Source organism: Coenobita brevimanus, chromosome 71, assembly GCF_032717465.1.
Source record: "Coenobita brevimanus isolate Jiangsu-jjx chromosome 71, ASM3271746v2, whole genome shotgun sequence".
Classification (NCBI taxonomy): Eukaryota; Metazoa; Arthropoda; class Malacostraca; order Decapoda; family Coenobitidae; genus Coenobita; species Coenobita brevimanus.
This window is the reverse complement of record NC_137024.1, coordinates 40,627,117-40,652,779: the sequence shown is the minus strand read 5'-3', so window position 1 is coordinate 40,652,779 and position 25,663 is coordinate 40,627,117. Positions and strand designations below refer to the sequence as shown.

Genomic DNA, 25,663 nt, shown 5'->3' with positions numbered 1-25,663 from the left:
TCACTGCTTTCAAAGAACCAAAAACCTTTCTTCCCTGCTGTACCCTTTCAAGCACTTCACCCTCCAAACCTCCATCCTTACTCCTCACACTACCCAAGTACTTAAACAAACTCACATTTTCCAATTCCTCACCATCCAACCTCGCTGTAAATTCACTGACTTCACCTCTCTCAAAGACCATCACTTTACTCTTCCCTACATTCACCTTTAGATTCCGTTTCTTGCACACTTTCCCAAACTCATCCACCAAGCCTTCCAGCTCCCCTTCGTCTTCACTCAACAACAGAGTATCATCTGCAAAGAACAGTACAGGGAGTTTCCAAACACTATCCTCTCTCACCAGGGCCACTCCAACATCCACTACCCTACCTTGTACCTCTTTCATTACCCCATCCATGTACAGATTGAACAATCATGAGGACATGACACATCCCTGTTTCAACCCAACCTTCAAAGAGAAAAATTCACTTAGTTCACCATCCACACGCACTGCAGCCTTAGTACCATCATACATACTCTTCATAGCATTCAAAAACTTCTTATCTACTCCATATATTCGTAATACTTTCCACAATCCTTGTCTATCCACTCTGTCATATGCTTTCTCCAAATCCATGAAAGCCGCATACAACTTCTTTCCCTTCTCTAGAAACTTTTCCACTAAAGATCTAAGAATGAATATCTGATCTACACAACCTCTTCCCTTCCTAAAGCCTCCCTGTTCTTCTCCAACTAATTCCTCTGTTCTTTCTCTAACTCTGTCAATAAGTATCCTACCATACACTTTTCCTATTATACTAAGAAGACAAAAATATGATTTAAGAAATTTAATAGTAATATGTTGCTCTGGAAGAACATGCTACAGGAGTGAGATGAAGCACTGCTGAACAGATATACACTGTACTGTACACCAGGATGGTATAAATATATTCAAGGACTGCACATAGGGTGCCAAAGAAGTAAGATTAGGGACACCACTGGAATATGGAAAGAACATATTAAGTGGAAGAAAATATTAGAACAATTCATTGGTGAAATAGAAGAAAGATGAGTAATTAAGAAAGTTGGAGAAGAATTACAGACAGAATAGCTATGAGGAAGCTCTGTCACTGACCATCCCCTGTTGAAATAGTTCTTAAAATGGTACAGGGTTCTTGATATGATGCTGATGCTGATGATATTGATGTTATGGAGAACATTTGGTCTAAAAAAGAAATTTGTATGTACTGTAACTGAATAAGATCAGTTAGTAAAGGTTCTTTGTGTCTAAATGAAGATAAGTAAAAAAGTTAGAATAAGATGTGGCAGTGTTGCTTAGTAAAGAGAGTTGTGTGGAGACGGTGCATATGGATATGTACCTCTTGTTGGGTTTCACTGAATGCCAGAACAAAGCAAAATTTGGTGTACCACAGTGACTTGTCCTGCTTCTTGACAGTTTTTGTTTACTTCATTGCTTCACTAGCTGTACAATGTATACTTGCTTGGAAAAGTATGGGCACACTATGAAAGCAGGATCCAGTAATAAAAATGAAATTATTTTTAGCCCAAATTTAGGCAAAGTTTTTATCAAGGAGAGTATTGGCTTAAACTTCAGTAAATTAAAACCATAATACAAAATACTAGCTTAAACTACATTAAAACCTTGTTGCAGTACTCTATCTGCCATTACTTTCATCAGACACTTTGTCTACTTCCTTTCTTCTCGGATATCAGACTTGGTTCAGTAAAACTGATACAACTTGGGGTACCAGTGCTTAGTGATGCAGTGCTCTGAAATGTAGGGGAGAAGAATAACAAAGTTTATGTATTAGTTTATACCTTCCATGATTGATAGTTTGTGGATACCAGCTGGAGTGATTGTCTCATTTATGTGCATAAGTTGAAGCTTCCTGGAGATGACAGAAGGGTTTTGACTCTGTGGTGTTATTTGGGATATACAGTAATGTAGGAAATAAGTTATCATTACTGTGAACTGTATGTATATGTATGGAGAGAAATGTATTGATGTTAACTGTTGCAGGTTCAGGATGTCAGCAGGGCCGTACAATTACTCGTACATCTTCAAGTACATCATCATTGGAGATATGGGCGTTGGAAAGTCATGTCTCCTCCATCAATTTACAGAGAAGAAGTGTAAGTGTTGGAGTAACTCATTGTTAGCAACAGTTTTTTACTACATTACAAAGCAGATTGTATAAATCAGTGTTGTAGGATTTTCCTGCCATTATTATACCTTAAGTATGGCAAGAGTAAACTTCAGGGAAAAGCCTTCCATTTTTCATTAACATGTTTCATGTTTTTTAGTGATGTGAGAAGAGAGGAAGAAATCAGCAGGATGGAAGTTGTGGAAGCAATGACAAAAGTCAAAATGGGGAAAGCCCCAACAATTGATGGAGTGTGTGGTGAAATGTTGAAGCATAGGGGAGAGATAGTAGTACAATGTATGTGGAAGATGTGCAGATTGGCCTGGGAGGAAGGCAGAGTCCCAGAGGATTGGAAGTCAGGTATAATTATTCCCCTGTACAAAGGAAAAGGGGAAAAAGAAGTGTGTGGTAATCATTGGGGCATTGTCTTCTTAGTTATAGGGAAAGTATATGGTAGGATACTTATTGACAGAGTTTGGGAAATAACAGAGGAAGTGGTTGAAGAGGAACAGGGAGGTATTAGGAAGGGAAGAGGTGTAACTCAGATATTCATCTTTAGGTCTTTAGTGGAAAAGCTTCTAGAGAAGGGAAAGAAGTTGTATGTGGCCTTCGTGGATTTGGAGAAAGCATATGACAGGGTGGATAGACAAGGATTGTGGAAAGTAAGAATATATGGAGTAAATGGGAAGTTGTTGAATGCCATGAAGAGTATGCATGAGGGTGCCAAGGCTGCAGTGCGTGTGGATAATGAATGGTGTGAATTTTCCTATTTGAAGGTTGGATTGAAGCAGGGATGTGTCATGTCTTCATGGTTGTTCAGTCAGTATATGGATGGGGTTATTAAAGAGATACAAGTTAGGGCAGTGAATGTTGGAGTGGCCCTAATGAGAGAGGGCAGTGTTTGGAAACTCCCTGTACTGTTGTTTGCAGATGATACTGTGTTTTTAAGTGAAGACAAAGGGGAGCTGCAAGGTTTGGTGGTTGAGTTTGGGAGTGTGTGTAACAAATGGAATGTAAAGGTGAATGTAGGGAATAGTAAAGTTATGGTCTTTGAGAGAAATGAAGTTAGTGAATGTACAGTGAGGTTGGATGAGGAGGAAATGGAAAATGTGTGCGTGTTTAAGTACTTGGGTAGTGTGATTAGTAAGGATGGAAGTTTAGAGGGCGAAGTGCTTGAAAGGATACAGCAAGGAAGAATGGTTGCTGCTTGAAAGCAGTGATAAGAAACGAAAGTGAGCATGGAAGTGAAAAAGCTACTGCATGACAGTACTGTATTGTGATACCAACTTTAACGTATGGAAGTGAAGCTTGGACCTTGTTGGAGGGACACAAGTCAAGAGTGAGAGCAGTGGAAATGAGTTATTTGAGAAGAGCATGTGGATTCACATGGAGAGACAGACTGACAAATGAGGAAGTGAATGAGGGTTGTAGTGTGGATGTTGTGACAGGAAGTGTTAGGAGAAACACACTGAGAAGGTTTGGCCATGTGGAGAGGATGGAGAGAGAGACTAATGAGGAGAGTGTATGTAAGTGAGGTGGATGGGGGGAGAGGGAAGGGGAGGCCAAGGATGAGGTGGAGGGATGGGGTAGAGATGTAGCTTTATGAGAGAGGGGGGGATGTGAGCAGGGAGCAGGGCAGTGAAATGGTGGGGGACAGGACAGCATGGAGGCGATTTGTTTGTGGCCACCGTTTACAGGATTAAAGCGTTTGGCAACAGATAGATATATGTTTTTTAGTACTAAGGGGTTCTGTTACCTGCTGTACAAGCATGTATAGAAAACTTGATGCAGAGATTTATGAATGTAAGTAACAGTATTTGAAAATGCAAGTGAAGTTAACCATAAAATAATGATTGTTGAGTGAGGAGGCGACTCATAGTAAACTGTGTTGTTGAATGGAGAGAGTGGAAGTAGTTTAGGAGTAAGTACTTTGGTGCATTCACAGGAGAAAAGAGAGAGAGAGAGAGAGATAAATGTGTAAAGGTAGTGGAGAATATAGTAACTCAAGGAAATAATGTGGTGGGTGCTCTTCAAAGGCCTTGACATAGAAGTTTGAGTGCAGAGGACTGCTTGAAATTGTGTCAGTACTGTACTTACATTATTAAATGGGTGAAACTTGGAAAGAATTGCATTAGTAAAAAAATGATAGTGCAATCAATGGAAATGTGACAGTAAAGGAATTTATGTATATTTTTATATGCAGGACATTATAAGAAATGTACATTAATTAATGAAAGATTGTGAGTGAGAAAGTCTGTTAGTCAAAGGGTAGAGGAGAGATTGCATAGTTGGTATGGTCAGGGAATTGATGTGAACAGGGTGGTTAAAAGGGATTATACAAGTAAGGTTGAGGGTAGGAGGCAGTGCTGTATGAAAGGCCAAGAAGAAGTTGGCTGGATATGCTAAGTGAATGTGTGAGTAAATTAAGTACAAAAGTTGAAGTGAAAGAATTGGTGAATGATAGAAGTGTATGGTTGAAGCGAGTATGGAGATGCATGTGACAATGGTTGCATCCCTCAGTTTTTTAAAACTGTATGGTCAACAAAATTATCTCATACTTTACCTAGTAGCTATTTCCCATAATGGCAAGCAGTATCCAGCCAAGGAATTACCAACTTCTGTTTGAGGAATCTAACCCGAGCAGTTGACAAGGGATGACTATTAGGGATTAGCTTGGAGAATAATGAAACTGTAAATTAGAACTCTGATTACCATATATTTTAGCTTGATCTGTATTCCATTTTTTTTTATTAACAATTATTAACAAAAAATTCTTTCAACAGTTATGGCTGACTGTCCACACACAATTGGTGTGGAGTTTGGGACAAGGATCATTGAGGTGGCTGGGCAGAAGATCAAGTTACAGATATGGGATACAGCTGGACAAGAGCGGTTCAGGGCTGTAACTAGGTTAGTCATAATGAGTGATATGTGAAATCCTGAATGTGATGGTTATGTTCCTTGCTTAGCTAAAAGGATTAGTTAGATACCAGGAGCTACAGTATTCCATAACTTAATCAAAATGAACTAGACATTGGCACTTTGAGCATATAACATTTTTTACCGGTGACATCAACTCAGGACCATATTACACTTAAGTGGGCAAGAATCCAAACACAAAGAAAGGGATACGAGAAAGTATTTATTTATTTTTTTACTCTGAACATTGTGCCCAATGAGGGCAATACATTTGTTTGTTAATTAATAACAATGTCAGCCTTTGGAGTTATATGCTCCAGATTACAGGCCATACAGTCACATCACTTTGTATTATTTGTGAGGTGCTCTCTCTCTCTCTCTCTCTCTCTCTCTCATATGTAGCACACCCGTATTTTACAGTGAGGATGTGTTTGAAAAATCCATTGCATAACGATTTATCATATGTCAAATGCACCAGCACCTCAACATTCACGAGTTCACCTATCCATAGGGTAGTCTCAGGCACAGTATTCATTACTGTATTACAGTACAGTATATACTGTATACAAAAAATTTTTTTCAAAAAGTGCCCAGAGCATTGGCGCCAGTTGCATCATGGTGCATGCATCACCAATCCCTTGTAGCGAGCAATTTACCAGTCTTTCACCTGGAGTCACATTGAGGATGCATAGAGAATGTGCATACAGTATATATGTACAAGGTCTGTTCAGAAAGTATCCGACCTTAGGCTGTAAAAAAAAAGAAATAGCTAAGCTGTTGAGCTAGGATACTAATCCCCCTTAGAGTAGACCCAGTGCATTCTTTTGCACTGCCTGAAACATTTATCAAAGTCATTTTCAGATTCTCATGCAGGTGCCTCGTTGATTTCTTCATGACCTCTTCTTTGATCTCAAATCGAGAACCCTTCAGTGGAGTTTTGATCTTGGGGAGCAACCAAATGTCGCACAGAGCCATGTCTCGTGAGTAGTGGGCCTGCCAGACCTGTGGGAAGTTGTGCTTGGCCAAAAATTCCTGAATCAGTTGAGAAGAATGGGAAGGGGTGTTGTCATGGTGCAGCTCCCAACTTGACGCTTTCCAAAGGTCTGGTCTCGTCCACCAAACTGCACCGCGAAAACGACGGATAACACCGAGGTAGTAATGTTTGTTGACAGTCTGACCTTGTGGTGCGTATTCGCGATGCACAACACCATGTTAGTAGAAAAAAACTGCCAGCATGATGTAGACCTGTCGTGCTTTTTTTGGGGGGGAGGGGTGCCAAGACAACCCTGCATGCTTTCACTGAGATGACTGTGCTTTGGTTTCTGGGTCATACCTCTACACCCAAATCTCGTCTCCAGTGATAACAGTCTTCAGAAAGTTTGGATTGCGATTTACACACTCCAACATGTCTGTAACAGCATTCATCCAAGAGAAGAGATCATGACGAATGCAACGAAGCACCTGGAAGAGATACTGGAAACCAACTGTGAAAAATGTTTCAGGCAGTGGAAAGAACACTTGGCTACGTGTGTCAAGGCAGAAGGGGCCCACTTTGAGGGGGATGAGTGTCCTAACAGGCTAGTTATTTATTTTTTTAAAGCCTAAGCTTGGATACTTTCTGAGCAGACCTTGTATACACCTTATCTACACAGTACAGTCAACCCCCACTATTCTTGGGTTCAGATGTATGTGGATTTTCTGGGAAATTATTTTGAAAAAGCACAGGAAGATGTTTCCTGGTTTTCCCATAGCATCAGCTCTTCCTAGTGGTACATAAGTGATATTTTTTTTGCATGTTATCCATGAGAAATACTGTCCCTTACATTTAAACTCTGCAGTTACAATGTATAGGTATGTGCTGTTCAGCACAAGGCATCAGCATTCAACAGCACTCGGTATTTCACAATATCGTTTTCGTTTTTTAAAGGCTCCAACATGCTTGCATGTGTCGGCCTTGGTCACCTAATGGTGGCTCTCCACGCTGCACGATCCATTGCAGCCTCCCTGTTCAGCCCCTTAACCCTAAGGTCACACTTAATGACCTCGTCCCGTGTCTTTCTCGGTCTACCCCTCATAACCCACCCCCAATATTAACACTTCTCACCTTCCTCACCCAATTATCATCCCCCATCCTCTCCACATGTCCAAACCACCTCAGTCTACCTCTCCTCATCACAACACCAATACACTCCAGTCCCATCCTACTTCTCAACTCTTCCATTGTAAACCCAGCCCCTCCAGGCCTTGGACGCAGGGACGCACTGCACATCCACCTAATCATTGTCATTTCTGTACGTCTGAGCCGGCGAATATCTTCCTCCTTCACTGCCCAGGTCTCACTGCTATACAGCATTACACTCCTAACACATGCTGCATACAAAGACCCCTCAGCACGTAGGGAGAGCCCTCTCAATGTCAGGAGAGGCAAGAGCTCCCTGAACTTCTTCCAACCACTTCTCACCCAAGCCCCACCTCCAGCACACAACATGTCTCCCAAATAACAATACTCTTCCACACACTGAAGAGATTCACCAGAAAGTTCAATCCTTTCATGTCTGACAATCTCAAGTTATTTTCTCGCAGTGAGAGCTTGCTTGTGATTTGCTTCTAGGGTAGCGTCCCATATTATCTGCCCTCATGTCTTCCTTTCTCCCTGTCCTATCGGCTGTTCAAATCATATGCTGCTGTGACGAATTACCGAAACAGCGGTCATTTACCGAATCTGCACAGCATCAGCACTTTTAATTGGAAATATTATTTTTATCACATATAGGTTCATTCATACCTAATTATCTTAAATATAGTTAAAAAAAAAAAAAAATGTGCTTACCAGTAATACGACTGTTAATAAAAAATCCGGTTTCAGAGCTAAAACGTGCTGAAGTTAGTGGATCTTTCCTCTTCATTTCATCAGCACGCCTTGACAAACTTCTGTTTTGCATAAATATTGATTTACAATACAAATAGATGTACAGTACCCTCACATCCAACACGCGTTAGTCCAGCACGATTCAGGTCCAGCACGGAGAGTAAATAATTAGTATTATTTAATACGATTTAATTACTGCAACACGAGTGTGTTAGCATAACATGCACAGAGCTCCGAGAAATGGGCGAAATCCGCAGAGTTCAACTCTAGCACGATCACCCCCGGTCCAACACGGTCATACTGGACATTCCCATGATGATGACAGCCAATGAAAACTTCTGATCAAGTAGCCTTCCCCGCCCGCTATCGTGACGTGATCGTGATGCCGCCCAATAAAAAACGCTTCTGGTGTCACATGATGTTTTGTTTAAGTTTCTTCCGCCACAGCGCCACTCAGTCGCATAATTGCATTGGAAGGTGCTTTTTTCTTGCTGCATTTTCTGCCCTTGTTACTGCATTTTACCCTGCTCACGATGCCTAGGAAGCCTTCTGAGAACCCCAAGAAACGTCGCACCTCCCTCAGGCCACCAAGCTAGAAAGCATCGAAAGGAAGAAGAAAGGAGAGAGGAAAGTTGACAATGCCAAGGCGTACGACATGAATGAAGCCAACGTGAGGACCATAATAAAAAACCAAGACAAGATCCTGGCAGCCAAAGGTTATCACACGGCACTTCATACCAGGTTTGCCGAGGATACGATGGTAAATCGGAACGGTAACGTGGTAAAATTGCCGACGATACCACGGGCATTTGGAATTCATCTGGATGGATTTCTGCCGAGGATACGACGGGCAAAACAGTGTGACCAAAACCCAGGCGACTCGACAGAGAATGTATCATACTACAGCATTGAACATTTAGCCTGACACTGAATACATATTAATATTTTAGAATAAATATCAGTCGTTTTGAAACCCTTCTCATCGGTGTGTGTACCAGTTTATAAACAGAGTTGCTTCTCCTTATTCTCTGCCGAGTCAGCGACAGCGATCACTTTCCACAGTCACGAGACGGGGCTCTGGCAACAGTGTGAGAAGCATGCCGTTTGCCGAGGATTACAGAGTGCTAGGACAGGCAGAAGCAGGACCTTCCATGGCTGTGGACGAAGATAGTGATTCTGAGTGTGATTTCGAAGGATTTATGAGGGAGGTTGAGGAGGAGCAACAGCCATTACCCGCTAGTGACGCCAGCAGCCATCCTCTGGGGACCCAGTAGGACTACCTACAGCCTTGGATACCACCTTCCATTCCCAGCAAGCCCACCAACACTATCCTAAAAGGTTAGTTATCATTCATAGCACAGTACCATTTATTACAATTACAATAGTACCAATATATATATAGGTATATGGTAGGTATTTAGGGTGACTTTTCCTAGGGTTGCTGACAATTCATTTTTCCCCATAAGCTCTGTTGTTAGTCCAACACGTTTTTGGTCCAACACGTGACCCATGCATGACAATATTATTGTGTTGGACGCGAGGGTACTGTATTTGCACTGTAAATCAATATTTATACAAAAGTCTGACATGGCAAGTTGTCGAGCCAAAGACGAAACACTTCCATTAACTATAGCAAATTCCTGCTCTGAATCCTGATTTTTTACCAAATAGTTAAATTGAATACAAATTTTTGACCAGATTTAAGATAGGTGTGTGTGAACCTATATGGTGATAAAAATGAAATTTTCCAATTAAAAGTGCTGATTCGGTTAATGACCGCCGATTCTAAATTTCGTCGCACCCATCATATGCCACCGTGCTCATTCTCTCAGCTTATTTCACGGGTTGTGCATCCGTATGTGTTCTGCTTGTTATTATGGCTTCATTAATAAACTCCATTCTTTATCCCCATGAAATATGGGTCCTAAGTGTGCTGCTTAGGGTGCATCTGCTGCAAGGGAGCCAAAGCAGCAGAAGAAAATGATGTCACTAGAAAATAAAATGAAATTGCTGAACATGGTGCATGAGGGACAGTTGTTCGTGGCTGTCGGGTGCCATTTTGGTGTGAAAAAGGGCATGATATGTTACTTCATCACATGGCTAACTACAGTACACTGTAGCCAGAAAGGTTTGTGTATCATCCTGTATCAGTGTGCCATAAAATGAATTTACGGGTCTCATAGTGGGTCTGTAGGTAACAGCAATAGCTAAAACATTGAAAAGAGTGACTTCTGTGGTAGGTTTGAGATATTCACGGACTTCAGTAATCACACGGTGTTCTGGTACATAACCCCCATGAATATTGGGACCTGACTGTAATGCAAGGGTGTTGTAGTCATTGGTGCTGCAGTGGGTGCGAACGTTAGTGAAACTGTGTCCGATGAATAAGTCGCGTAGAGAATGTGCATGTATGCACATCATCTGCACAGTGATGCAAGGGTTTGTGTATGTGTGGTCATTGGTGCTGCAGTCTCTGTAATGGTCATTGAAACTGTAACAAGTGATTGAGCAAAAGGAGCAAGTCTGAGAGACAGGAGAAGCCAGCCAGTCTGGCATTGCATTGCCACCGAACATGCCATATATGCAACACCCACTTACCCTTACATAAACATATTTTGTTGAAGTCCTGATATAAGGGATTATGTCACATGTGTAGCAGTCAGTGGAGCAGCTTATTGTGAGATTACATACCCGTGAGGATGCAAGAAGGGGCACCTCAGCAACGCTTGTTTATCTACACTCATGAGCAAAAGTTGACTGATAATTTTCTCCCAGCATTGAGTAATGTCTTCAGTATTTCTTATTCCTCTCCAAACAGGATGGTATTCTGGTTTCTGATACTGTATTGTGTAATTAATATTGCTATCACAAATAGTTTATATAACATGAGCTGTAGACCCAGCTGATATTTGCATTGAAATTTTTCTCATGGCTGCATATACAAGTATGCAAACAGCCTGGCGGCAATCATCTGAGTAAATGTTAACATATGTTGATGTTTTCCCAGTAACAAAAGTTTTATGCTGTTGTCAGCATCATGTAAAACACCCCATCACTACTTTGGTAATGGTACAGTAGAATACAGTAGTACTGTAGCCGATATAATTCGTTGAACCATTATTGCCAATATTTGCATTTTTTCTGTACCAAACCGATACCGATATTTACTGTCGATATCAGGATATCGGATATGGACGGAAGAAACATTAGAGTGACTTTTACTGAAGATTTCATTCATTGTTTTGACTAAGTCTGCGTGAAAGAATGTTGTTAGCTTGACACTGTTTGTAGCTTAAAGCCTTACTGAAAACCCCCTGGGGGTAGGGGGGTTTCTCAAGAATACTCCCCCAGTATCCCTGCTTGTCATAAAAGGCGTCTAAGAGGGTTGGCGGAGGGTTAGTGCCCCTCCCCGGAAAACAACTAACTAAAAAAACAAACAAGAAACCTCGGACAAGGACTGACCAAACGATGACGACCCAGGACTGGACAAAGGACTTGGTACTGGGTACATGGAATGTAAGAGGAGCGAATGTTGAGGTGAAAGAGAGAGATTGTCCAGGTGCTTGAGGGTGCAAAAGTGGATGTATGTGGAATAACTGAAACAAAATGGAGAGGAGAAAGTGTGAGAGAATGGGAGTATGGATGAGGTATATGTGCAGGAGTAGGTAAGAATGAGAGGGCAAAGGAAGGAGTATGTATAGTTGTGAGTAAAAGATGGAAGAAGAGCATAAGACAGTATGGATCAGTTGGGTCAAGGATTGTGTGGGTAAAGTTGAAAGTTGGAATACAAATGTGGGCGATTGTGTGTATGTATGCGCAACGCAAGATCGTGCTAGAAGAGTGAGAGAAGAGTTCTGGACAAATGTAGAAGTGTGCATGGAAAAGTTTGGAAGGAATGAGAGAGTGTTTTTGATCGGTGATATGAATGGTAAAGTTGGGAATGTGAAGGTGGATGGAATAGTTGGTGAGTGGGGTGTGCCTGCTGAGATAGATGAGAATGGGAGTGCGTTAGTGGACATTTGTGCTGGGAGGGGGTTGGTGATAGCCAATACTCTCTTCAGGCATAAAATGATCCACAGGTATACATGGCCAGTGATGAGAAGGGTGGGTGGTGAACTGAATGAAAGGAAGGCAATGATTGATTATGTGTGTGTGGATGAAAGGATGCGAAGATGTGTAATGGATGCAAGAGCTCATAGAGGTTGGGGGAGTGGACTTTCTGACCACTACTTGTTGATGGCCAGAATTAGGATTCAAGTAAGATGGAGGAATAGAAGAAGGGAAAGACGAGAGGAAGGAGTAGTTGCAAGGAGAGTGGAAAGGTTACAAGAGGATGAGAAAAAGGCAGAGTATAAGAGAGAAGTGGAGGAACAATTGGGCAAATATGGATTGGAGCAAATGGGAGACGTGGAAGGTGTGTGTAGGATATTTACAGAAGAAATATGTGCAGCATGTGATGTGGTGTGTGGAAGGAAGAGAAGACGGAGGGGGGTGCAAGGAACAGCGTGGTGGACTGAAGAGGTGAGACAGGCTGTGACACAAAAGAAGAAAGCATACAATGAATGGATGAGAAATAGGGGCATGGAAGAAGTTGAGAGGCGGAAGAGAGAGTTATATGTAGAAAGAAAGAGAGAGGTGAAAAGATTAGTAAGAAGAGAGTGGATGAGGAATTTGGAAGGAATTTGAGTGTAAAATGGAGGGACTGTAAGAATATGTTCTGGAAAGAGGTGAAAAGAGTAAGACAGGGTGGAGGTGAAGTTAGCAGGGGAGTGAAAGATAAAAATGGTAGATTACTAGTGGAGAAGGGAGAAAAAGTGAGCAGATGGAGAGAACACCTTAAGGAATTGTTGAACATAGAGGATGGAAGTAATGCGAGTATAAGTGGCTGGGAGAAGGAGGGAGGTGAGAAGACAGGAAGAAATCAGTAGGATAGAAGTTGTGGAAGCAATGAAGATAGTTAAATCGGGGAAAGCCCCTGGAATTGATGGAGTGTGTGGTGAAATGCTGAAGCATGGGGGAGAGATAGTAGTAGAACGGATGTGGAAGATGTGCAGATTGGCCTGGGAGGAAGGTAGAGTCCCGGAGGATTGGAAGTCAGGTATAATTATTCCCTTGTACAAAGGAAAAGGGGAAAAAGAAGTGTGTGGTAATCATAGGGGCATTTGTCTTCTTAGTATAATAGGAAAAGTGTATGGCAGGATACTTATTGACGGAGTTAGAGAAAGAACAGAGATATTAGTTGGAGAAGAACAGGGAGGCTTTAGGAAGGGAAGAGGTTGTGTAGATCAGATATTCATTCTTAGATCTTTAGTGGAAAAGTTTCTAGAGAAGGGAAAGAAGTTGTATGTGGCTTTCATGGATTTGGAGAAAGCATATGACAGGGTGGATAGACAAGGATTGTGGAAAGTGTTAAGAATATATGGAATGCTGTGAAGAGTATGTACGATGGTGCGAAGGCTGCAGTGTGTGTGGATGGTGAACTAAGTGAATTTTTCTCTTTGAAAGTTGGGTTGAAACAGGGATGTGTCATGTCTCCATGGTTGTTCAATCTGTACATGGATGGGGTAATAAAAGAGGTACAAGGTAGGGTAGTGGATGTTGGAGTGGCCCTGGTGAGAGAGGATAGTGTTTGGAAACTCCCTGTACTGTTGTTTGCAGATGATACTGTGTTGTTGAGTGAAGACGAAGGGGAGCTGCAAGGCTTGGTGAATGAATTTGGGAGAGTGTGTAAGAAATGGAATCTAAAGGTGAATGTAGGGAAGAGTAAAGTGATGGTCTTTGAGAGAGGTGAAGTCAGTGAATGTACAGCGAGGTTGGATGGTGAGGAATTGGAAAATGTGAGTACGTTTAAGTACTTGGGTAGTGATGAGTAAGGATGGAGGTTTGGAGGGTGAAGTGCTTGAAAGGGTACAGCAGGGAAGAAAGGTTTTTGGTTCTTTGAAAGCAGTGATAAGAAATAGGGAAGTGAGCATGGAAGTGAAAAAGTTACTACATGACAGTATTGTGATACCATCTCTAACGTATGGAAGTGAAGCTTGGACATTGTTGGAAGGACACAAGTCAAGAGTGAGAGCAGTGGAAATGAGTTATTTAAGAGGAGCCTGTGGAGTCACATGGAGAAACAGGCTGACGAATGAGGATATAAAGGAGCGTTGTGGTGTTGATGTGGATGTGATAGGGAGCGTTATGAGGAACACACTGAGGTGGTTTGGCCATGTGGAGAGAATGGAGGGTGAAAGACTGACGAAGAGAGTGTATGTGAGTGAGGTGGAGGGGGGAAGAGGGAGGGGGAGGCTGAGGATGAGATGGAGGGATGGGGTGGAGAGGTATATGAGAGAGGGGGGTGTGAGTTGGGAGCAGGGCAGTGAAATGGCGGGGGACAGGGCGACTTGGAGGCGATTTGTTTGTGGCCACCCCAAACGGGATTGAGGCGTCTGGCAATAGATAGATAGATTTTCTTCTTTCCCTTGCTTGAAGAAGTTTTAGGCTTAGGAGGGTTTTGACCAGCCATGGTAACTCTGGGCAGACAGAGGAAGCACGGGGGGAAAAAAATATCTTGTAACAAAACACACCGGAACCACATGCCAACAACGGAGAGGCAACAGTGCAATGAGCTGGGCGCCAGGACATCAAGTGCACACGTCCTTCGTGCTTGGCATGGGAGGGAAGTGTTGTGATTGGTTTATAGTAAGTGCTATGTTTGAATATGATTGGTTTAGTAATTGCCATGCTTGACTGCTATTGGTTTATGCCTAACTAGATGCGCAGGCTTGAGGTAATGGTGGCGTGTACACAAGGCATTGAGAAAGCGTCTTTCTTGAGTCCACATTCGCATAATTTGTGTAATTACCACAAGTTACTGATATTGCAAACTTTGATGATGTTGCCGTGTATTATGAATCCTCTGTTCAGGATCACACGATTTAGGAGATTCCACTGTATTTGCATAGGAGTTACTGTAGACAAATATCATAATTGTGGTACAAGGTATGTGACTTTTTTTGTGAATATTATAATTGTGATTTGTGATCATTTTTAGTGCTAAATATTGCTAGGTATTGTACAGTATATGTGGTGTTGTTCTCTAGTTAGTGTATGACATCTAACTGGAGAATGTTTAAGTTCAAGGGCAAAATATGATTATGCTTTGGGTGCACATCTTGACTGGTATCATAGTCTTTTAATATCTTGTTGTAACTGAGCAGTCAAGAAGGAAAGAATGTAATTTTTGGCAAAGTTAAAGTAGCAGTCAGGAAAGAGGGATGACAATTTTTGGCGAAGTTAAAATGAAAGGATTGTAGCATTATTACCCACAGGTATCCCTTTCCCTTGCAGGTCATATTACCGTGGTGCTGCGGGTGCATTGATGGTGTATGACATCACTCGACGGTCCACATATAACCACCTTAGCTCGTGGTTGACGGATGCTCGCAACCTTACCAATCCCAACACTGTCATCTTCCTCATTGGTAACAAGGCAGATCTCGATGCACAGGTCAGTAGATTGAAATATGAAAAGCTGTAAGAAAGAGATTTACAGAAAACTAATATAATCTGCAGTAAGCTTAATTTTATTGATGGGAGTGAAGATGGCTTAGCTTGTTGGTGATTTAGTCTCTTCTTTAAGCAGCTAATCTTAAGTAATGTATTGTGAAAATGGAGGAATTTTAATGCTTTCCTTGTGTGTTTCTTGAAACTGTGTGTAAGATAAGCATAAAATGTCAGTTTAACAATACCAGTACTTATTTGGCAGGAGATGGAAAGATGAAGCTGGAGTACTGTTGGACTCTTTTGTGCTGCATATTGCTATCTTCTGAAAAAAAGCTCATGTAGCACCATCCATTGCCACAGCCACCAAAGAAGTGACAATGAACTTTTGCATATAACTATATATCTGTATGAAATGGACATAGTACTTGTAATCCAGGGATTTGATATTTTACTGTTATGTGTGCAGTAACTTATTAGATATGTAGTAGTGTATTTAATTTAGGTGTTGTGATAATACTCTCTTACAAAGCAGTGTTCTTTATCAGGTTAAGTCACAGTATACCAAAGCTTCAGTAGTTTGTTCAGATTCTTCATTTAATTCAACTATTTTCACATGGTAATTTCTATGTTCCATACAGAGGGATGTCACTTATGAGGAAGCTAAACAGTTTGCTGAAGAAAATGGCTTGATGTTTGTTGAGGCCAGTGCAAAAACGTGAGTACTGTTATTATCATACACTATGAATTCTTACTGACATCAGAGCACGGGGTTATGAAAGACTTAAGTAAAAATTTTGCCTTTACTTTCTGATTTTGTCTGACTGTGTCTCACCTCTTGGATTACCAGGTAAATCTTGGGACAGATCATAAGATTTTGATTTCAGATCATAGACTTGATCTGGGTAGACTTAGATCAGAGATGGCAGACCCACTGAGTAATGTTCCTCCCAACTAAAGAAGAAAAGGATACAGTTATCAAATTGTTTATAAAGGCTCCTACATGTTTGCATGCATCAGCCTTGGTCACCTAATGGTGGCTGTCCACATTGCTCAATCTCTGGCAGACTTTCTATTGAGGCCCTTATCCCTGGGGTCACACAATATGCCCTTGTCCTAGGTTTTATTCGGTCTGCCTCTTGCAGCCTTACCCCTAACATTCAATGTTCTCACCTTCCGCACCCAATTGTCACCCTCCATCCTCTCAACGTACCCAGTTCATCTCAATTTACCCCTCCTTATCACAGCACCAATACAATACATTCCTGTCCTATCCTTCCTCTCAACTCTTCAGTTGCAATGCTAGCCCCCTTCCCAGGCCTTGCATTCAAGGATGTACTACACATCCATGTAATCGTAGTCATTTCTGTACGTTTGAGCTTACGGGTATCCACTTCCTTCATTGCCAAGGTCTCACAACCATACAGCGTTATACTCCTAACATAAGCCTCATACAAAGATCCCTTAGCACGGAGGGAGAGCCCTTTCAGTGTTAGGAGAGGCAACAGCTCCCTAAACTTCCTCCAACCACTCCTTATCCTAGCCACAGAGGTAGCTCCAACCCCACCTTCCTTATGTAACATGTCTCCCAAATAACAGTTAAATAAACTTGGAGATACAGTTAATAAGGGATAGTATATCACAAGTAACATAATCTTATACAACCTGGAACTACCGATACAAGTTTCGATATAGCTTCCAGCAAACTAATACAGTGAGAGTGCTGAGGAAAAATTTACAAGTGGAAGAAAAGTATGCAGTTTGGGGGATTTGAAAATGAATGCAAGGAAAACTAGAACAATAGCTATTAGGGTGAACAGAGGCTTTGTGCTGTACGTAGGAAAGGGGTTGGTAGTACCTCTATCTTGTGTGTCATTTGTTAAGGGTGGCTACAGATGTATCATTTTAGAAGGGAGAGTGCAAAAATGATGTACTTATGTCAAGGATGGAGGATATTTGTGGATGAGATGTAGTCTTTGAAAGTATTAATGAGTTTATGCTACTTGGTGATACGATTGTTAAACAAAGGCGGTGCAGAAGCTAGCTCAGTTGCATGACTCAGGACTTGAGCAACTATAATTTTTGCTGCAAAATCCAGTTAGCATCCCAGTTAATGGATTAAGCTTTGACTTGGTTTACTTAGCAACATAATCCCAACAGAGCTAGAACATTATCTCAAGTAAAAATTATGAAGCCAAGGCAATTTTTAATCTTAGTCATTCGTGACCCTAGAAATATTTAGGGGAAACATTTACTGTACTATGTTACCTCCTCCAGTGGAAACCTGGTAGTTTGTTGGGTTCAGGTGTTCCAGCTAGATGTCCGTATGACTGTATATCAGAAGGATGGCTTCCTAGTGACAATAATGATTCCGAGAAATGAAAGACCATCACGTTATGCAAAAAAGTGGACATTATTAACCCCTTAAGGCCGGGTGACTTATCATTATATGATTGTGTGGGATGGCATATTTTCAGAAAAATAAAGTATCAAAGAATAAGCCTAAACATGCATAAATCAATGAAAAAGGATGAAAAACTAAGGTAAGAGGTGTTACTTGGTAATATGTCTCCGCTGGCTGTAGGAGGAGGATGGGAGGAGCGAGGGAGGAGTGCTGGTAGATAGCTAATCACCAGGCATGCCTGGGACAAGGCTAGCGGACTCTTCACTCATTTTCTTTTACCTTACCACTGAACACAGAATTTATCATTCATGCATTCTTTACACTGTGCAGAGTCTTCAAAATCTTATGTACTGTATGTGTTTTCTATTTTACTTGAACACTTAAATCAGTAAAACTTACATTTGTATATTCTGTTTTACTTGAACGCTTATAACACTACAACTTCATCCAGTCCTATGGTGCCTCATGAGGAGCAAAGGAACCCGGGACTAGGGAAGGTGGTCCTGACATTTGATGAGAGTGACCAGCCTCACACATCCCTAAGTGGCATAACATGAGCAATAAACCCCAACCACTCCATGGATATGAACCTACACAGGCTCAAGCTGATTGGAGCACTTGCATTACCCATGAAACCACCAGGCACCATAATTTGGTTATATGGTTACCAGCCAGTGTAGTAAATGGTTTCCTGGTGTACAGGAAACCATTTGACTTGTCACTAAGTGTAGAGTCACCCATTGGCAGATGGAAGAGGAGAGAATGAAGGAAAGAAAGACAGAAGAGAGAGTGTAAAGTCAAACATGGGCAGAAGGAAGAGGAAAGAATGAAGGAAAGAGAGACGGAAGAGGAAGGAAGGAAGAGAGGAAAGGGCAGACACCCAAAGCAGAACTACATTGAGTGAGTGGATGGTGAGTGCCCCCACCCACCACTAACACTACAACTTATTTACATATATTCTGTTTTACTTGTTTCAAAACTTGGGTGGGTACAGGGCAGGACAGTAAGTGACAGTGATGCCACATCGTCCAATTTCACCAATAAATTAGGACAGGAAGTGGCCAGATGTTATACAACGGTACCCACCTCCTCACAGATGGATGTTACTTAATGTAATGCTGCCCACTTGTTAGGGGTTAAGCATAATGAGAAGGGAGAAAAGGCATCAGCGGTTGGGCATGTGTTTGGCATGAGTCAGACAACTGTGGCTACTGTCATCGAAGACAAGGATCATATCTTGTCTCATGTTAAAGGTGCAACTCATGTGTACTCAGCTGTGATTACTAAACAGAAATCAGGACTGTTGGAGGAGATGGAACATCTGTTAATGCTGTGGATTGAGGACAATAGTCAACAGTGCATGCCTTTAAGTGAACTGTTGATCTGTGAGAATGCATGCACAATCTACCAAGACCTCAAGAAAGAAAATGGCGAGGAGGGGGAGCTTAGTGAGACGTTTGTGGCTTCCAATGGTTGATTTACACAATTCAAGGCTTGAGGAAACATACCAACAGACAGGTTTTCAGAGAGGCAGCCAATGTGGATGATGAAGCAGCAAAAAAGTTTGTTGAAGATTTGAAGAAGTTGATTGAGGAGGAAGGCTGCATTCCAGAGCTTTATTCTTAATGCGGATGAGACAGGATTAATCTGGAAATTAATGCCTAACAGGTCCTACTTTGCCAAGGAAGAGAAGCCCATTCCAGGACACAAAACCTCCAAAGTACTTTACGTCTAGCATTGCTTTTGGGTGGTAACTGTGCTGGTGATTTAAAGCTTGAACCACCACTTATGCACCAGTCAGAAAATCCAAAAGCTCTAAAGGGGATCCTTAAAGCCTCCCTCCCAGTCATCTGGAAAAGTATACTAATAAAAAAAAGCCTGGGTGACAACTGAAATTTTAAGGTGATTGTTGTCATTTTTGACAAAAAAATCTGAAATTATTTAATCCATCCATCATCCAATCCTGTGTTGCCCCATGAGGAACAGAGGAGCCCAGGGTTAGGCAAGTTGGTCCTGACATTTAAGATGAGAGTGACCAGCTTCACTTATCCCTGACTGGCATTACGTGAGCAATAAACACCAACCACCCCTTGGATATAAACCTACACAGGCTCAATCTGACTGGAGCACCTTAATTACCCACTAAACCACCAGGCGCCTTAATTTGGTTATATGGTTACCACCCAGCATAGTAAATGGTTTCCTGGTGTGCAAGAAACCATTTGGCTTGTTACTCAGTGTAGAATCACCCATAGGCAGAAGGAAAGGGAAAGAATGATGGAAAGAAACATGGAAGAGGGAGTGTAAAGTCACCCGTAGGCTGAAGGAAGTGGAATGAATGAATGAAAGAAGGACAGAAGAGTTTTAATAGTTTGAGAACATTCTGCGAAGTTCTCTGTCTCTGTGTGAAGTGAAATCATCTTCAGAATTGTATAAGTGTTTTAAAACTGCATTTTTGTACATCCATATCAAGCACTCAAGTGTAACTTCAGCACTCCTACACGCATGATGCTGTAGCTTTTTGCAAAATTTACATAGAAATACCTAGATAAATCATTGACTACGTACACCTTCTTTCAACATGTGGCATCTTTTTTTTGTCTCAGCTGTATACTCAGTTCAGCCCGAGGCACGAGAGAGAGAGGGTGTGTTGCTCAGTGCTCTGCGACTTGACAGCCTTGACAGTTATTTTCAGAGAAGATATGTTTTTAACCTTTGGACTCGGCTCCTAAACTTGTAAAGTGATAGACAAAATAAAGGCACCACTGGAAAGCCCACAAAATTTATTATAAATCCTGTAATTGGAATGTTTGTATAATGATATGTTTGGTGTATGGAGCTTGCCAAACATCCAGGAACTTGGTACAATTGGAACTTATATTTTCATCGAAATAAAAAAAAAAATCACTGATATTCTTCTAATGCAAATATCATAAAATGTATTAGAGAATCTGTAAAGCAACTCTTTATGATTGGTTTGCCACATAGGAAGCCAAATTTTATTCGTTACTTTGGAACCCTGTTAAATTCTTATAGATAATTTAGAAATTTTTGACAAAAAATCTCAAAATAAAAATCTAATGAACCGAATTTGATGAAACTTATACACAAACAGTCTCTCATATAGGTCAATAACTGACACAAATTGCAGCCTCTTAGCCCTAATAGTTTAGGAGCAACATATCGATAGAGATGATGGCCTTAATTTAATGGTTTTCAAAGTGTTTCATGCCTGAGGTTAAATGCTACTGTGCTGAGAGGAATCTGCCATTCAAAGCATTCTTCATCATCAATAATGCTCCTGGTCATCCTCCGAGCTTGAAAGATCTGCGACCTAATGTGAAAGTTGTGTTTATGCCACCAAACATGACATCCATCTTACAATCTGTGGACCAAGGCTTGACAAGGGCACTCAAGGCTTATTACCTAAAGAAAATATTCAAGCAGGCAATTTGAGCAACAGGAGATGGGAAGAAAGTGCTCAGAGAATTCTGGAAAGACTTTAACATCTCTAATGTAGTCTAAAACATTGGAGAGAGTTGGGCTGAAGTGACAGAATTGATTATGATTGAGATGTGGAAAAAAATGTGCCCTAATCTCTTAAATGGCTTCAAAGGGTTTGATGAAGACAGCGTAAATGAAGTCAAGCACAACTGTGTAAAAATCCGCTGTGATTTAAATCTTGACATAGGTGAGAGTGATGTGAATGAACACGTTGATTCACATGACCAAGAGTTGACCAGTGAAGATTTAAAAGAACTAGGAAAACAAATGAAAAATCACTAAGACAACAATGAGGCAGAACTGCTGCGAGATTTCAAGATCAAAGAGATAGCTAATGCTTTCGACTTCCTGGAGAAAGCAATGCCTGCTGTTGAAGACCAGGACCCAAATGCAAAGCGTTTTGCCAAAGTCAACAGGGTAGCTGCAGATTCAGTTTCCTGTTATCATCAAATCTGTGATGAAAAGAAATATGCCACCAAGCAGTCTTCAGTTCTCAATTTTTTCAAGAGAGCAAAACACCGAGCCACAACCCCATCCCCAGCTTCATCCCCGGACACCCCTGTTGCAGTGCCTTCCCGAATGCCATCTCAGTCAAGCTGATGTTGTCAGAAGGTATGTGTTAACGTAAGCGTATTACTGTATATGGGGCGCTCACCATCCACTCACTCGATGTAACGCTGCTCTTGGGTGCCTCCCCTTTCCTCCCTTTCTTTTCTATCTTTCTTACCTTCATTCTTTCCTCTTCCTTCTGTCTACGGGTGACTCTACACTGACTAACAAGCCAAATGGTTTCCAAGCCAAGTGGTTTCCTGTGCACCAGAAAACCATTTACTATGCTGGGTGGTAACCATATAACCAAATTATGGTGGCTGGTGATTTAATGGGTAATTACGGCACTCCAGTCAGATTGAGCTGGTGCAGGTTTATATCCAAGGGATGGTTGAGGTTTATTGCTCTCATAATGCCACTCAGGGATGAATGAGGCTGGTCAATCTCAGCTTAAATGTCAGGATCAACTTGCCTAGCCCCGGGCTCTTCCACTCCTCATAGGGCAGCACTGGATGAGATAATGTATAATCTATCTATCTATTGCCAGATGCCTCAATCCCGTTTGGGGTGGCCACAAACAAATCGCTTCCAAGTCGCCCTGTCCCCCGCCATTTCACTGCCCTGCTCCCAACTCACACCCCCCTCTCTCATATACCTCTCCACCCCATCCCTCCATCTCATCCTCGGCCTCCCCCTTCCTCTTCCCCCCTCCACGTCACTCACATACACTCTCTTCGTCAGTCTTTCACCCTCCATCCTCGCCACATGGCCAAACCACCTCAGTGTGTTCCTCATAACGCTTCCTATCACATCCACATCAACACCACAACGGTCCTTTATATCCTCATTCGTCAGCCTGTCTCTCCATGTGACTCCACAGGCTCCTCTTAAATAACTCATTTCCACTGCTCTCACTCGTGACTTGTGTCCTTCCAACAACGTCCAAGCTTCACTTCCGTATGTTAGAGTTGGTATCACAATACTGTCATGTAGTAACTTTTTCACTTCCATGCTCACTTCCCTGTTTCTTATCACTGCTTTCAAAGAACCAAAAACCTTTCTTCCCTGCTGTACCCTTTCAAGCACTTCACCCTCCAAACCTCCATCCTTACATATCACACTACCCAAGTACTTAAACGTACTCACATTTTCCAATTCCTCACCATCCAACTTCGCTGTACATTCACTGACTTCACCTCTTTCAAAGACCATCACTTTAATCTTCCCTACATTCACCTTTAGATTCCGTTTCTTACACACTCTCTCAAACTCATCCACCAAGCCTTGCAGCTCCCCTTCGTCTTCACTCAACAACACAGTATCATCTGCAAACAACAGTACAGGGAGTTTCCAAACACTATCCTTTCTCACCAGGGCCACTCCAACATCCACTACCCTACCTTGTACCTCTTTTATTACCCCATCCATGTATAGATTGAACAACCATGGAGACATGACATCCCTGTTTCAACCCAACTTTCAAAGAGAAAAATTCACTTAGTTCACCATCCACACGCACTGCAGCCTTCGCACCATCGTACATAGTCTTCACAGCATTCAACAACTTCCCATCTACTCCATATATTCTTAACACTTTCCACAATCCTTGTCTATCCACCCTGTCATATGCTTTCTCCAAATCCATGAAAGCCGCATACAACTTCTTTCCCTTCTCTAGCAACTTTTCCAATAAAGATCTAAGAATGAATATCTGATCTACACAACCTCTTCCCTTCCTAAAGCCTCCCTGTTCTTCTCCAACTAATTTCTCTGTTCTTTCTCTAACTCTGTCAATAAGTATCCTACCATACACTTTTCCTATTATACTAAGAAGACAAATGCCCCTATGATTACCACACACTTCTTTTTCCCCTTTTCCTTTGTACAAGGGAATAATTATACCTGACTTCCAATCCTCCGGGACTCTACCTTCCTCCCAGGCCAATCTGCACATCTTCCACATCCATTCTACTACTATCTCTCCCCCATGCTTCAGCATTTCACCACACACTCCATCAATTCCTGGGGTTGAAAAGTCCACATATGTGTTGACATAAGGTATGAACTTGTGAATTACAGTCAGAAACTCGAGTTACATACAAAATAGACTTAGGCACGTCTCAGGAACAGAACTCTGACATAACCCGGGTCCTTATTGCACTGTCCATGGGAGAGCAAGTAATTATTCTTAATGTAAATGTCAGACTGCCAGCCAGGCCTCGGGCTTCTATGCTCTTGATGACAAGGCAGTAAAGGATTGGATAATGGATCAGTTTTGCAATTATGATTTTCAATCTTGCTTACTACAAGTTTCACTTTTCATTAACATATAGTTATTACACTGTAATTACAGTATACTGTACTTGATTACCAGTCATTCATTTTCAGTATCCAAAGTTTTATGGTTTATTTGGAAAGAGCACTTATATGACCTGGAATTATCACAATAAAGTAGTCATAAGCAGAATTTAAGGGAAGGATATGGATAATACAGTAAACCCAATTATCCAGCCCAAAGCAATATCAGGCACTGCTGGTTCAGCTATAATAAAGCAACATCTGGTGAAATTATGCAATATCTGATGTAGAAACGGGGTGTAACCGGCAGTTCTGTGCAATATCCAGCATAGAGGTGTATCAACCGGCTCATAAACAGTAGCCATCCGACATTGTATTACTGTATCACAGTATTTTATCATTACATTACAGTAATCCCTCAATTATCTGAAGTAATAGAGCCAAAGGCATGTCCAGGTGATGGCTCTGTCCGGATAATGGACTTCTCCCCTGGCCCCTTCATACATATCGTAGCTTTGAAAGCCAGTGTAAAAGGTCATGACAGTACATCGTACAACACTTGTTCCTGTTGTTTAACATTATTCTGTCTGGTCAAGCAGACTTATAAATCACAGCCAGACAAGTACCATGGTCAAACAGACCCATCAACCACAGACAAGCAGTCACCATTGGGTAAACTACCCAGCCAGACAGGGCAGCACCACCAGGCTATTCCCACCTGGCAGGGTGGAAATGTTCGCATGACCATAATTTCCACCCGGACGCAAGCATTTTCTGAATATTACAAAAAAAATGTATGACTAATGGTTTCGAATAGCTAGATCACTGCATCTGGGTGGTGCATTTTCCAGGTAATGGCCATCCAGATAATCAAGAGATTACAGTATTGTATTTTATGCCTAATATCATCTATTACTCTCTGGAAAGTTTTAAAGATAGAGGGTTAAGATGGATAATAATGCAATATCCAGCTCGTCGCAGAATATGTAGGTGATGTGGGGTACTATGCAATATCCAGCATTTTCCCTTAACCAACGTAGGGCTTGGCTAAATTATGCCGGATAATTGAGACTTTACTGTATAAGAAATTAAGGTGTCTGCGCGAATTCTGTCAAAGTTGATTCTCTGTGACCTGGCTCTTCTCTGTCTATCTATATACTGTACAGTACCTAGACTGTTTCCCCCTAGGGGGGTAGCCGAGACAGGACAACACATTCACCAAATTACTCATCCACACACACACACACATTTACCCATATCTCAGACTCTAAGGGGAAAAGGGACCGCACCACACTGCATGAGGGTCAACTGCACAGTGCAATCCAGTGACATCCGTAGCAAGGCCCAGCAGCAGAGCTGGTTTACCCTTGCCACATCATAATGGACCCATCCCCTGCCCCACACCTGACCTGATCTGCTGATCAGACCAGATGTGGGAGTACATCCTGTCGGGGCCACGTCACCATTTATGCATTCAGTTTCTCTCCA

At 41.8% G+C, this 25,663-nt stretch overlaps 1 protein-coding gene across 2 annotated transcripts in view; it reads left to right on the top strand.

The window, feature by feature from the left end:
* Rab14 (RAS oncogene family member Rab14) overlaps positions 1 to 25,663 on the top strand; it is a 512,826-nt gene that overhangs the window by 15,461 nt on the left and 471,702 nt on the right. For both annotated transcript variants that reach the window (XR_013898589.1, XM_080277739.1), the window contains exons 2-5: positions 2,021 to 2,133; positions 4,928 to 5,054; positions 15,268 to 15,427; positions 16,062 to 16,138. Coding sequence is in view for 1 of the 2 variants with exons in the window: in XM_080277739.1 (XP_080133865.1) it covers positions 2,028 to 2,133; positions 4,928 to 5,054; positions 15,268 to 15,427; positions 16,062 to 16,138 (470 nt within the window). In the remaining variant the exon portion in view is untranslated. The remainder of the gene's footprint in view (positions 1 to 2,020; positions 2,134 to 4,927; positions 5,055 to 15,267; positions 15,428 to 16,061; positions 16,139 to 25,663) is intronic.